We start from the raw sequence: 11,980 nt of genomic DNA, 5'->3' as shown, positions 1-11,980 counted from the left end.
TAAACCCAGGAGGGTTGGATGGACCTTACCCTACCTTCCTAGCCTGCCTCCCCTGTGCCCAGAGGTTGAAGTCTTCAACCCCGCCCCTCCCCAAGCTGAGTCACCCTCTGGAACAGAGGGTAGAACTGGCTGAGAGTACAGAGGACAGCCGGACACACTGTGTGCGGCCTGTGGGTGGCCAGTGGGACACCTGTGCCTCTTTGATCGTCCTTCTCCGGTGGCTGCAGAAGAGCCAAGGAAACTGGCCCAGGATCAGCAAAGAACGTGCCACACGTATGCTTCTGTGCAGTTTCCCACCTCTCCTGTCTACAGCGTCACGATTACATCCTCTCAGCGTGCCATCCTCTGTCACATCCACCATCTTACACTCACGTGGTCATACACAGTCACCCACTGACACACAGCTTTGCCCACACAGCGGCGCGATCACACAGGCGCTCATCCGTTCACTTATCGTCTGTGCCTGGCACGCCGTCCGTCTGCTCTGTGCCCTGCCAGGAACAGGATCCTGAGGGTACCTGGACCAGCTTCCTGGCGCTCACAGATTGTTAACCAGTAAACCTTTCCACACAGGGAGCGTTGAGGCCGTCAGGGAGGCCGTCCTTAAGGAGTTGAAGCGTGAAGAGGGGAGAAGTAGAGACTCGCGGGAGGGGGTTGTGGAGCAGGTGGGGACCAGCTCCAGCAAGACTTAGCGGGACTGAACCCTGAGAGCGAGGGGGCGCCCAAGCGGGCAGCTGCGACGTTTCCAGTTGGTGCCCGCCCTCTTCTTTTCTCGCCCAATCTGGAGGTTGCAGGAGGTGGGACCGGCTACCCTGAACCAAAGGCGGGGCGGGGGGCGTGCCCTGCTGGGCGGGACTGGGCTTGCAGGGGCGGGGTCAGCCAGGAGCTCGCCTCCGGGTGCGGGGCGGAGCTGGTGGCGGAGGCAGCCGCCCCGGGGCGGGCTCCTGACTCCCAGCCTCAGGTAACTGGTGGAGGCTGCAACCACTGGCGGGCGGGGACGGCCTGGCCGACTGGGCCTTAGAGTCTGGGACGGCCCTGATTCGCAGTCTTCGGTTCCGCCCTGCGAGGTCCGGCCACGTGGTGGGCGGACCAGGGCAGTTTTGATCCTGAGACCTCACAGGACCCTGAGTCCCGCCCAGAGTCCAGGGCGGACGCCAAGCGGCGATCGCGGGCCAAGACCAGCCAAGAGCGAGGTGGGGGGCCTTGGTGAGGGGTAGCGGGATCTGGAGCTCCCTGAAGTGAAATCCAGGCAATGGGGAAATTTCTTTTCGAGAAGGGCGGCGGGAGTCAACGTGTGGGTTCAAACGTGGCTCAGTTACTTTCTAGCTGTCTCTGAGCCTCTTTTTGCTTTTTCCTCTGTAATGTGTGCATTCAGAGGCATGAACTTCATGGGGCTCCTTGGGGGATTAAATAAGGAACTGTGTTGAAAGTGGCCAGCACAGCGCCTGAAACAGAATGGGGGCTCTGTAACGGGGGACGTCCGGGGAACCGCCCTGGGGAGGGGCGGCGTGCAGATGGAGTCCACCTGCGCCAGGTGCGGGGAGGAGTAGGCAGCCACTCGCTTTGCCCCCAGCTCACCACGGCAGGGCAGCGCCATGGCCAGCGAGGGTAGCGAGGGCGAGCACCCATCTGTGACGCTCTTCCGTCAGTACCTGCGCATCCGCACCCTCCAGCCCGAGCCGGACTATGGTGAGCACGCGGCGGTTTCAGGACCTGTGGCGGGGCTTCAGGGACGGGGACTGTGCTGTAAACCAGGCAGCAGCCTCTGTCACCCAGCTGAGCCTAAACTGCTGCCTCAGATGGCTCCTCCACTGCTCTAAGTCGTTCCCTGGGTCAACAGACTTCTCAGCAGACCTTCTAGTCTGTGCTGCTCCAAAAGTTACAACCGGCGTTTAGATAAGAAAATCTTCTCCCTCACTCCCCAGGACTTGCGGTTGGGGAGGGGAAGCAGAGGCTCCCGGAAGTCTCCTGGGGTTGAACAAAGGCCGCAGCCGTTAAGGAATCAGGCTTGGTGCCAGATAACTGTGTACCTAGGTCCAGTCCACATCCCAGCTGGTGAGCCTTGTGTCTCTGAGTCAGTTTCCCCAAATTAAAAAAAAAAAAAAAAAAAGTATTTATTTAGCTGTGCCAGGTCTTATTTGCCATATGTGGGAGCTTTCATTGCAGCATGTGGGGATCTAGTTCCCCTACCAGGGATGGAACCCGTGCCCCCTGCTTTGGGAGCCTGGAGTCTTAACCACTGGACCACCAGGGAAGTCCCTGTTTTCTCATGTTTAGGGAGGGTAAGGATGACACCTGCTTCTCACTCTGGACTTGCCACCTGGCCTTCCACAAAGGGTCACTGGCCAAGAAACATCTTCCTTGGGGACCGAGATGCAAAGGTCTCTTATGGATGAGGAATTGTGTGGAGGCCGGTGTCTGCTCCCCTCTCTGGATGTCCCCCGCCATCTCTGCCTGGGCCCGTGAGAGGTGAGGATGGGTGGGGAGGCAGAAGCGGCAGCCAGGCTCTCTGTGTCCCCAGGGGCAGCCGTGGCCTTCTTTGAGGAGAGAGCCCTCCAGCTGGGCCTGGGCTGTCAGAAAGTGGAGGTGAGCGTGCGGCGCTGCATGGGAAGGGGGAGGTGGGCCTGAAGCAGCTTCTCGCCCTGCACTGACGACCCCTCCTCCTGGCCCTCTCTAGGTGGCACCTGGCCGTGTAGTGACTGTGTTAACCTGGCCAGGCACCAACCCCAAACTCTCCTCCGTCTTGCTCAACTCCCATACAGATGTGGTTCCTGTCTTCCAGGTGTCTTGGGGGTGTGGGGGTGTGGGAACACAATGTCCCACAATGGAGCAACCCTTGTGGACAAAGTACAGACCCGCCCATTCAACTGCAGGGCGCCTGCAGTGCTGGTCCTGGCACAGACTTGACCGTATAGAGCATTACTCCACTCTGGCAGACTCTGCCCAGTAGCCATTCCGTGCCAGGGTGGGTTGGGGGCGCTGGCGGTGGAGGTGGGAGGCAGAGATGAGGGATGACGGCTGTCAGCAGCCCTCTTCAGGGCGGGACCACAGTTGAGCGAAGTAGGCCAATGACTACATTTGGGGCTTGGGTCCGTCTTCCTGCCCATGCCCCCAGGAATATTGGAGTCATGATCCCTTTGAGGCCTTCAAGGATGCAGACGGCTACATCTATGGCAGGGGCGCCCAGGACATGAAGTGTGTCAGCGTCCAGTGAGTGTCCTTCATTCCCAGCTTCCTTACGGAACCCAGGTGTGACTGGAGAACCGCAAGGCCAAGGAACATCTTGACCCCTTACCTTGGGTGGGAATTCCTGCTATGACCATTGCCTGGATGGGGAGATGGGGACAGAGACTTGCTGGAGTCACCTGCTAGGCTGTGGTGGAGCAGGGCCCAAGGCTCCAGCCTGCCTGCTCAAGCATCTCATGGCTTCCCCCAGCACCCAGCTTACACCCTCTCCCTGCCCCTCAGATACCTGGAGGCTGTGAGGAGGCTGAAGGCTGAAGGCCACCATTTCCCCAGAACCATCCACTTGACCTTTGTGCCAGGTAGGAGTGGCTGGTGGGGGCCACCTTCAGGGGCAGGGAGAGCGTGTTGGGGTACCCACCCTGTCTCACATTCTTGCTGCCTTTACAGATGAGGAGATTGGGGGTCACCAAGGCATGGAGCTGTTTGTGAAGCGGCCTGAGTTCCAGGCCCTGAGGGCTGGCTTTGCCCTGGATGAGGGTGAGCAGGGTGGCAGGCCGCTGAGCAGCCAGCAGAGGGTAGGGAGGCCGCTAGTGGAGGCTGGGCCACTCCACCCTCTGAACCGCCTTTTCCTCCTCAGGCCTGGCCAACCCCACTGACGCCTTCACTGTCTTTTACAGTGAGCGGAGCCCCTGGTGTGAGTATGCACTTGGAGGGTGGGGATCACTGTGCAGATGGGAGGCAGGGCCACAAGGGACAGGGGTCCATCCGCCCAGGGCTCCCCAGCACGCTGGGGCCTGAGTAGGCCTTGAACCCAGGGCCTCTGCCTCCCAGCCCCTTCCTACTCCGGCGTCTCTTTCCTGAGCTTGAGTGGAGGCCCTAACCGTGGGCAGAAACCGCTCTACCCTGTGCATTCGGAGGGTGACGGAGCCCTGCCTGAGGAGTTTGGAAGGAGGTGGAAGGCCATGGGCCCATCTCAGGGCTGGTTGCTTTTCCAACCTGTCCCATTCTGAAGCCACCCCCTTCCCCCTGCCTCTCCCAGGGGTGCGGGTCACCAGCACTGGGAAGCCAGGCCATGGCTCGCGATTCATCGAGGACACAGCAGCGGAGAAGCTGGTGTGTGGCCCACGGGGAGGGAGTGTGGGAGTTCCCGAGGCTCTGTCCTGGGGCCCCTGTCACATGTCACCTCACACTTTCCTAGCACAAGGTTGTGAGCTCCATCCTGGCTTTTCGGGAGAAGGAGAGGCAGAGGTGAGGCAGCCTGGGAAAGGGCACAGGGCTCTGGGAGGTCATGCAAGGGAGGAGGTGGGGTTAAGCCACCTTTTTATCTGTTCCTCCTCCTTGCTGCCGGCTGTCCCTGTCCCCTCACCACAGGCTGCAGTCAGACCCTCAACTGAAGGAGGGGGCTGTGACCTCCGTGAACCTGACTATCCTAGAGGGCGGCGTGGCCTATAACGTGGTACCTGCCACCATGAGTGCCAGCTTTGACTTCCGTGTGGCCCCGGATGTGGACCTGAAGGTGCCACCTCCACCTGGGTTTGGAGGAGGGAGCCTGGGTCCTCAGCCCAGTCCTCGGGGTCAGCTTACCTCCCTTCTCTTAGGCTTTCGAGGGGCAGCTGCAGGACTGGTGCCAGGCAGCTGGCGAGGGGGTCACCTTCGAGTTTGCTCAGGTATGGACGGGGGCGCCTATGATGGGGGAGTCATAGGAGCTGGGGAGACTGGGTTTGCTGCGTGTCGCTGTACACTTGGTATGCCTGCATACATCCTGACATTTCTTTAGCCGTGAGAGACATGTTTGATTAACCAACAAGCATTAGTTGTAGAGGCCACTGTTAGGTGCTGGGGAACACTGGTGAGTGGAATTAAACAGTTTTTGCCCTCAGTTCTTACAGCATGAACAGAGAAATAGACATAAGTCAAATAATTATTTTATATAAGTATGGACACATGTGATCCAGGAAAGGGTGGGATCTTATACTGTGTGGACTTGTAATTGGAGTCTTTGACCAGACTGAGGTCTGGGACCACCTTCTTGAGCAAGGGGCACTTGGGCTAGGATCTGAGGATGGAGGACAGAGGTCCTTGGCCTGTGGCCTTTGAAGGACTGAAAAAGGGCCTGTTGCTGGACTGGCCAGCTGGATGTCTGGGTAGGTGCATGGGAGTGTGTCCTGTGCCAGGCACAGCTTACTCTATGAAGAATAGGGCAAGATGCCCAGACTCTGTCCTGATCCTGCCATCCTTCTCCCCACAGAAGTGGACAGAGCCCCAAGTGACACCTACTGATGACTCAGACCCTTGGTGGGCAGCATTTAGCGGGGCCTGCAAAGACATGTGAGCACGCTGGCCAGCCCTCCTCTCCCCTTCCCCTCTCTTCCACCTTCCTTTGCTCCTTCAATCCTTCCCTTGCCCTCCCTGCTTCCACATTCACCAGGAACCTCACTCTGGAGCCAGAGATCTTCCCCGCTGCCACGGACAGCCGCTATCTTCGCGCGGTGAGCTGCTCGTGGGAGGGTGGGCACTGGAGTGGTTCCTGGGTGCTGGCCTTCCCCCTAATAGCTCCCCTCATTCCCTGCAGGTAGGGGTCCCAGCTCTGGGCTTCTCACCCATGAACCGCACACCCATACTGCTCCACGACCACGATGAACGGCTGCACGAGGCCGTATTCCTCCGTGGGGTAGACATATATACTCGGCTGCTGCCTGCCCTGGCCAGTGTGCCGGTTCTGCCCAGTGAAAGCTGAGCCCTGTGCAGTCCAACCTCCACCCTGGACCACTGCCAAGGAGCCCTCTTCCCTCCTGCCCTACAATAAAGTCTCTGTGGACTGGGGCCACTCCGAAGTACTAACAGCAAGGATGTTCATGGAACAGGGTTTCAAAGATAACAACTACTTCAGAGATGAGGGACCATACACCACACGCCACACCCGTTGCCCCAGTATATCAGTAACTACTTTTGAGCCTCCCAATACCCCAAGTGACCACCATACTCAAATGGTGGACAACAAATGACCACCATACTCAAAAGCTAGTCTTGAGGACCTAGTGTGACTGAATGGCGCTTCACTGGCTACTCTGAGGACTAAGACAGCAGGCTAAACAGCTGATCTAGGGGGCAGAGAAGACAGCACAGTCATACAAGATAGCGCCACCATTGCTTGGCCTCCTGGGGGCCCGTTCAGTAGTGAATGCTGCCCAAGCCTGCTGCTAAGTCGCTTCAGTCGTGTCCGACTCTGTGCAACCCCATAGACGGCAGCCCACCGGGCTCCCCCGTCCCTGGGATTCTCCAGGCAAGAACACTGGAGTGGGTTGCCATTTCCTTCTCCAATGCGTGAAACTGAAAAGGGAAAATGAAGTCACTCAGTTATGTCCATCTCTTAGCGACCCCATGGACTGCAGCCTACCAGACTCCTCCATCCATGGGATTTTCCAGGCAAGAGTACTGGAGTGGGGTGCCATTGCCTTCTCTGGCCCAAGCCTGCTAGGAACCTGGAAATCCTCAGGCCAGAGTGCAGAATTCCCCTTTCTTCTGGGTAAGCTTGAAGACATGACGAAGGTGTTCGGGTTCTGTTTCCTCACCATTCTGCCCAGTCCAGCAACCTGTGTGTCCCAGTATCCCAGAGGCACCCACCCACTCACTCACCAGGTCCCATTCTTGCACTTCAAGGCCGTATTTCCCGACTCACACACGGTAACAATCCAGGAAGGCTAAAACTCTACTCCCACATAAAACATTGGTACCCACCCGACCCAAACCCTAGTTCCAGCCCTGGGATCACAGACACAGGCTGACCGACAGATCCTGTCTCAGATTTATTTGTACAAATAGCACAGGAGGACACCAGCCCCGCGCAGACAGCAGCCCAGGGGGTCACACCAGTCCTTCTGTCCTCACACTGGGAGATGAAGGTCTCTACTCCGGAGCTTTGGTGGGGGCCTGGGCACCCTTGGCAGCTGGAGCCGCAGCCACAGGTGGCTTGGCTTTGGTTGAAGCCTTGGCCTGGGACTTTGGCCGGCAGAGCCTGAGGCCCTTGGCGATGCGAGCACGAGCACGCTTCCCAAGCTTGGGGTGAGCGATGTAGGCAAGTCGGCTGAGCTTGCGGCTGCCGCCTGTTGGCATCTTGGGCTTGATCTCCTTGGGCTTCACGAGGGCCTTGACAGCCTCAGCACGTGCACTCATGGCCTTGGCATTGTTGGCCTGCATCTTCTTCAGGCCTTTCTTGTTGTGCTTCTTGGCAAAGCGCATGTTCCTCAGGAACTTGGGGTCTACCTGGTAGACAAGAAAGGTACAGACAGCTGTTAAGTGCAGCATGTAAGGGCCAAGTCACCCTTGGTCCCCCTCTCTATAGCAGCACCTTGGAGACTATCAGGCCTGCTGGGACTCAAGACAGCATCAAGTCAACCTTAAATGCAAAAATAACCTGAGCCTTAGAAACTATCTGCAGACAAATGCGTACCACCACCCCAAAACTCAGTAATGCAACCCTGCTAATGCTATACACAGAAGACATTTTCAGGGCTACATGTCCAGAGCCCAGTAGAGTTCAAATGCAGGCACAGAAGGAAAGAAGAAATTACTACAGCAGGATTTTGGTTGAGTCTTCCCCAAAAACCCCTTCAAGGGACACCCCACCCCCTCCTCAAAAAATATCAAATATCAAGGTTGGTACAACAGATTCACAGCAAACAAGGTGTTAAGAGACTGAGGGAGGAAAGAGAGTAGGGGGAGAGACCAATGGTACATGGGAGAAGCAAAGTGGAGAGAGGGCACAGTTCTGCTCAGACCCCACGGCATTAGCCTTCCTGGCTAATCATCAGAACTCCCTAGCACAGGGTCAGATCAAGTCATATGGGTGGTCAAAGTGGAATGCAGTGCTCACAAGGTAACAGGTACACATAGGCAAGGCCATCCTTTCCCTGGAAAGGCTCTGGGTGACCAAGGGAGATGATCAGACTGCCCTCAGGTAGCAGGTTACCACCTGACCAGGAGGTTATACTCCAGGCCAATAAAGGCCAAGTAATACTTTATTACAGGCCTAGCAGAGCTTGAAGTCCAAGTAAAACGAAGGACAGTTAAGCACATGAATGAATGAAAGACCCTGTCCATGTAACTGGAGCCAAACAGACACACTCATATGACTCGGTGCACACACTCACCCCCTTAAGAGATTCATATCGTTGTGATCGGGGTTTCTTGATGCCGTTTCTATGCCATTTTCGGGCTGCAGGAAAGGAAAGGAATTAGACCAAAGTAAGAGATTTCCTCTAATATGACAACCATCACAGTTGGCAAGCCGGGGAGAACCATAACTTCCCATCACTTAATATTTGTTTAAGAAACCCTTTATCACTGAATGCAAATGGGTATCTTAAAGCTTGTAAATCTAAACCCCAAAGGTAATGCTGAAAGTAACATCAGCCCCATGCCCACAGTAGAAAATATGCCTTTCCCTGGCCAGTATCCCTAATCCTTGCTAGGGCCTGGAGCATTAGATGAAGGCTGGGCCAGGGAACTTACACTGGTTGTGCGTGGTGTGGTTCTTGGACTTGGCCATGTCTGCACCTGGAGAACGAGAGGGAGATCAGAGCTGGGGGCTCACCAGACTGAGTCTACCTTTTCGCCCTGATCTAGAAGATCGTGCGGCCAGAATGAGGCTGCAGCACAGACGCATGTGCCTCGATTCACTCTGCAAGACCCGACGCCAGTCTCCCCCTTCCAAACTCAGGTAAGGGTACCTTGAAACCAACCCCTAGCCGCAAGATTGCGCTCTCCCCCTAACTCTGAATCCTCCCCACTCGCATCCACCCGGTGAAAACCCATGAGCACCGCCCCCGCTCCGCGGCCTCCGCTCCTCACAGCCAGGCGCCGGTCTCCCAGTCCTTCCCAGGCCTCGCGCCCCGCAGCCATCCAGGAGTCACGGATGGCTCCGGATACCGCGCGGCTAGCACTCACCGGGGCCCGCAGATGCCGAAGCGCGTGGGACCGGAAGAGAAAGAGGAAGGCCGCGGTGCAGCACAGGAAATAGGCTCGTCGCAGCAGGAAGGCACTACTGGAAAAGCTTCCCCCAACGCTGTGAAGAAGGGTTCCTAAGCCCGGAGGATACAATCCAGACAAGAAGGCGAGGCTAACAAGCTGGGCCGGCTCATTCAGGTTTTGCCTCCTATTTTTCCTGGACTTGAGTCTCAGGTCTCATTAAAGGTCTTGAAGGCGACGGGAGTCCTTGAGGAACACACGTTAGGCGGGAAGTGACAGGCAATCAGTGTGCCGAAAACAGTACCCCTGGCTACTGTGTGGAGAGTGAACTGTAGAGGGCAGAGGAGAGGAGGCAGAGCTGTGAGGAATCCGGGACAGGACTTTACCTGGAGCTGAGTGGGGACACGAGGGGTGGATAGGAGTGGATAAAGAAAGACAGTAGACTGGGCTTGGGATGCAGAAGGTTGGGGAGAAGGCCAGTGTAGCGCTTCCGTTTCTGGCTTGAACAAGCGGGTGAAGATGGTGCCTTCAACAGAAACGGGCAAGAATGGGGGAGGGACAGGGGTCTTGTTGCTTTATTCTGAGGGCGCCAATGGCTCCGGTGTTTCTTTATTTTTTTAAAAAAACTTTTAATTTATATTGGCGTACAGCCGATTAACAGTATTGTGAGAGTTGCAGGTGCCCAGCAAAGTGACTCAGCTATACGTATACGTTTATCCTGGATGTTTTCTTTTTAGATGCATTAAATGTGATATGTCTGTTGATACCCCAAATGAGTAAAGCTTGTCTCCTGATATCTATTGCCCTGTAAAGTCTTACCCCTACTTTTTTTTTTTTTTCCACACAGCGGTGGGGTCTGAGGGCACTTTTCTTTATTTTTCTGGCCGCACTATGCGGCATGTGGGATCTTCCCCCAAACCAAGGGTTGAACCCCTGTCCTCTGTACTGGGAGTGTGGAGTCCTAACCACTGGACTGCCAGGGAAGTCCCTGAGGGTACTTTTAAAGATACAAATCAGATCTTGTCAGTTAAAATCTGCAAGGACTTCCCCTTGCATTAGAGATGAATTCTTTACCTCCCCTAATCCTGGAACTCATCATTCACTTCTCTCCACCCCTATGGACTTCTTTCTTTCCTGCCAAGCACAAATACTTGTTCCTGCTTCAGGGCCTTTGAACTTGCTATCCACTCCACTTGGACTGCCTTCTTCCTGCTCTCTGGATGGTGTCCTAGACTGCCTCTAGAATAGAGACCTTCTGCCCCATCTCCGCAGTTACTCTGTGTCCTCTTATTCTGTTTGCTTTCTTCATAGAACTTTCCCAGCCTCTAATTACCTGTTTTATTTACTTGTGTATGTGTTCATTGGCTCAAGCACCATGAATTCAGGACTGGTTTGGTCACTGTCATTTTCCATCGCCTGGCACAGCACTTGATGTAGAACAGGAGATTAAGAACCCTCCACCCCCATAGCCCCCCCCCCCCCACCCTGAATGGACACTCCTTGCACTCCTCAGCAGGCAATTTCACCGACTGATGGACACATGTTGCAGAGAGTTGAGGAGTGAAAGGGAAAGAAGGATGTGGGGGCTGGACACACAGGCGACTCCTTACTGAAGCATTCCTGAGAAAAGGGAGAGAAATCTGGCAGGTTGAGTTAGGAGAATGAAGAGCAGGCTCAGATGCTCCAGGGGTGACTGAGTGCCAACAAAGAAACAATTGAGGGTTTTCCCTAGCGGTCCAGTGGTTGAGACCCCACACTTCCACTGCAGGGGGCATGGGTTCAATCCCTGTTGGGGAACTAAGATCTCACAACTTGTGTGGTGTGGCCCCAATTTTTTTTTTTTTTTTTTTAAGAAAAAAAAAAAAATCAGTTGAGGCCAGAAAGAAAGGTGTCTCTACAACAGCTAAGTCCTTGAGGGGTGCTGAGAACAGGCGGACCAAGCTGGTGGGAAGAGGTGGGGACGATAGGAGGTGGGAGTGGTGCAAGGCCCCAGGGTGTGGGAGAGGTAGGGCTGGATGTTGGGGCAATGAGGAGAAGGGTATTTTTGGTTTTGGGGTGTTTTTTTTTGGCCACACTGCACCTCTTGTGGGATCTTTATTCCCTGACCAGGGATTGAAACCACACCCTCAGCACTGAGTCTTAAGCACTGGACTGCCAGGGAATTCCCAGAAGAGGTTTTTGACTCTCACACCTTGAGAAAGGGAAGCACACAGGGTAGGGGCTGGCAAAGGAGGCTGTGACAGCTTAAAAGGAACCAGGCTGCCCCACTGTGTGGCTTTCCAACTGGCAGGAGCTTTCACAGCCCCTAGAAAGTGATCAGTGATACACGCTGAGGACTTGTTGCCGGGTTGTTTTGACACTGGCAGAGTGAGCAGTGAGCAGAGAGCCGGACGGGGAGGCAGATTCAGAGGTGGATGACAGCCATGCAGTACGCCTGGAGTTGCTGTGGGGATGGGCCCAGGGCAGAGTGCCAGCTGAAGGGCAAGGGAGGAGCCAGTGACAAGGATGAAGAGTTTGGGCTGTGATCTGAGGGGACCATTTTGGGGGCTAAAAGGAACCATGATCGGGAGCCATTGGCCTGCCATGCATTTCATAGTGGGAAAAGATGGTAGGGCCAGCCATAGGTATAAAGAGAGAGTTTTCCTACCTAGCTTCCTTTCTTTTTCCCTTTCCTTCTCTCCTTCTTCCTTTCCTTTCTTCCTTCCTCCCTCCTTCTTTATTTCATTCCTTTTTCTTCTTCTTTCTTCTTCCTCCTCCTTTTCATTCTCCCCTCCCAATCTGTCTCTTTTTCTCTTCATAAATGTACAAAGAGCGTATACAAGCTCTT

The 11,980-nt window shown here is 55.4% G+C and overlaps 2 protein-coding genes and 1 long non-coding RNA gene across 5 annotated transcripts; 2 read left to right on the top strand and 1 right to left on the bottom strand.

The window, feature by feature from the left end:
- The first annotated feature begins 879 nt into the window (after positions 1 to 879).
- On the top strand, positions 880 to 6,023 carry ACY1 (aminoacylase 1). Of its 2 annotated transcripts, XM_006045018.3 has the most exons (15): positions 889 to 1,193; positions 1,574 to 1,689; positions 2,522 to 2,586; positions 2,678 to 2,782; positions 3,116 to 3,210; positions 3,469 to 3,545; positions 3,634 to 3,723; positions 3,824 to 3,880; positions 4,226 to 4,299; positions 4,385 to 4,434; positions 4,558 to 4,702; positions 4,785 to 4,853; positions 5,435 to 5,514; positions 5,615 to 5,675; positions 5,759 to 6,023. In XM_006045018.3, the coding sequence occupies exons 2-15, from the start codon at positions 1,596 to 1,598 to the stop codon at positions 5,921 to 5,923; spliced, it is 1,227 nt and encodes a 408-aa protein (XP_006045080.1). In that variant the 5' UTR covers positions 889 to 1,193; positions 1,574 to 1,595; the 3' UTR covers positions 5,924 to 6,023. The 2 variants fall into 2 exon arrangements, with proteins under 2 accessions (XP_006045081.1, XP_006045080.1); XM_006045019.3 differs by lacking the exon at positions 2,678 to 2,782 and having other exon boundaries at positions 880 to 1,193.
- Positions 6,024 to 6,531: 508 nt separating this feature from the next.
- On the top strand, positions 6,532 to 10,999 carry LOC123331028. The gene is made up of 2 exons (XR_006547459.2): positions 6,532 to 6,712; positions 8,812 to 10,999. It is a non-coding gene; the product is annotated as an uncharacterized LOC123331028 (long non-coding RNA).
- Positions 6,980 to 9,187, bottom strand: RPL29 (ribosomal protein L29). 2 transcript variants are annotated; one of them, XM_006045022.3, is made up of 4 exons: positions 9,133 to 9,187; positions 8,698 to 8,742; positions 8,337 to 8,401; positions 6,980 to 7,449 (listed from the first exon to the last, which is right to left on the bottom strand). In XM_006045022.3, the coding sequence occupies exons 2-4, from the start codon at positions 8,732 to 8,734 to the stop codon at positions 7,093 to 7,095; spliced, it is 459 nt and encodes a 152-aa protein (XP_006045084.1). In that variant the 5' UTR covers positions 8,735 to 8,742; positions 9,133 to 9,187; the 3' UTR covers positions 6,980 to 7,092. The 2 variants fall into 2 exon arrangements, with proteins under 2 accessions (XP_006045084.1, XP_044789889.1); XM_044933954.1 differs by lacking the exon at positions 9,133 to 9,187 and adding an exon at positions 9,037 to 9,057.
- Positions 11,000 to 11,980: the final 981 nt, after the last annotated feature.

Source organism: Bubalus bubalis, chromosome 21, assembly GCF_019923935.1.
Source record: "Bubalus bubalis isolate 160015118507 breed Murrah chromosome 21, NDDB_SH_1, whole genome shotgun sequence".
Classification (NCBI taxonomy): Eukaryota; Metazoa; Chordata; class Mammalia; order Artiodactyla; family Bovidae; genus Bubalus; species Bubalus bubalis.
This window is presented reverse-complemented; position numbering and strand designations above follow the sequence as displayed.

Bases quoted from the DNA above. Each gene is read 5' to 3' on its own strand.
- ACY1 (XM_006045018.3), top strand. From the start codon at position 1,596: ATGGCCAGCGAGGGTAGCGAGGGCGAGCACCCATCTGTGACGCTCTTC. The intron at 2,587-2,677 runs GTGAGCGTGCGG...GGCCCTCTCTAG, and splicing joins TGGGCTGTCAGAAAGTGGAG to GTGGCACCTGGCCGTGTAGT. The intron at 4,703-4,784 runs GTGCCACCTCCA...CCCTTCTCTTAG, and splicing joins CCCCGGATGTGGACCTGAAG to GCTTTCGAGGGGCAGCTGCA.
- RPL29 (XM_006045022.3), bottom strand. From the start codon at position 8,734: ATGGCCAAGTCCAAGAACCACACCACGCACAACCAGT. The intron at 8,402-8,697 runs GTAAGTTCCCTG...CCTTTCCTGCAG, and splicing joins CCACACCACGCACAACCAGT to CCCGAAAATGGCATAGAAAC. The intron at 7,450-8,336 runs GTGAGTGTGTGC...CTTGTCTACCAG, and splicing joins GATATGAATCTCTTAAGGGG to GTAGACCCCAAGTTCCTGAG.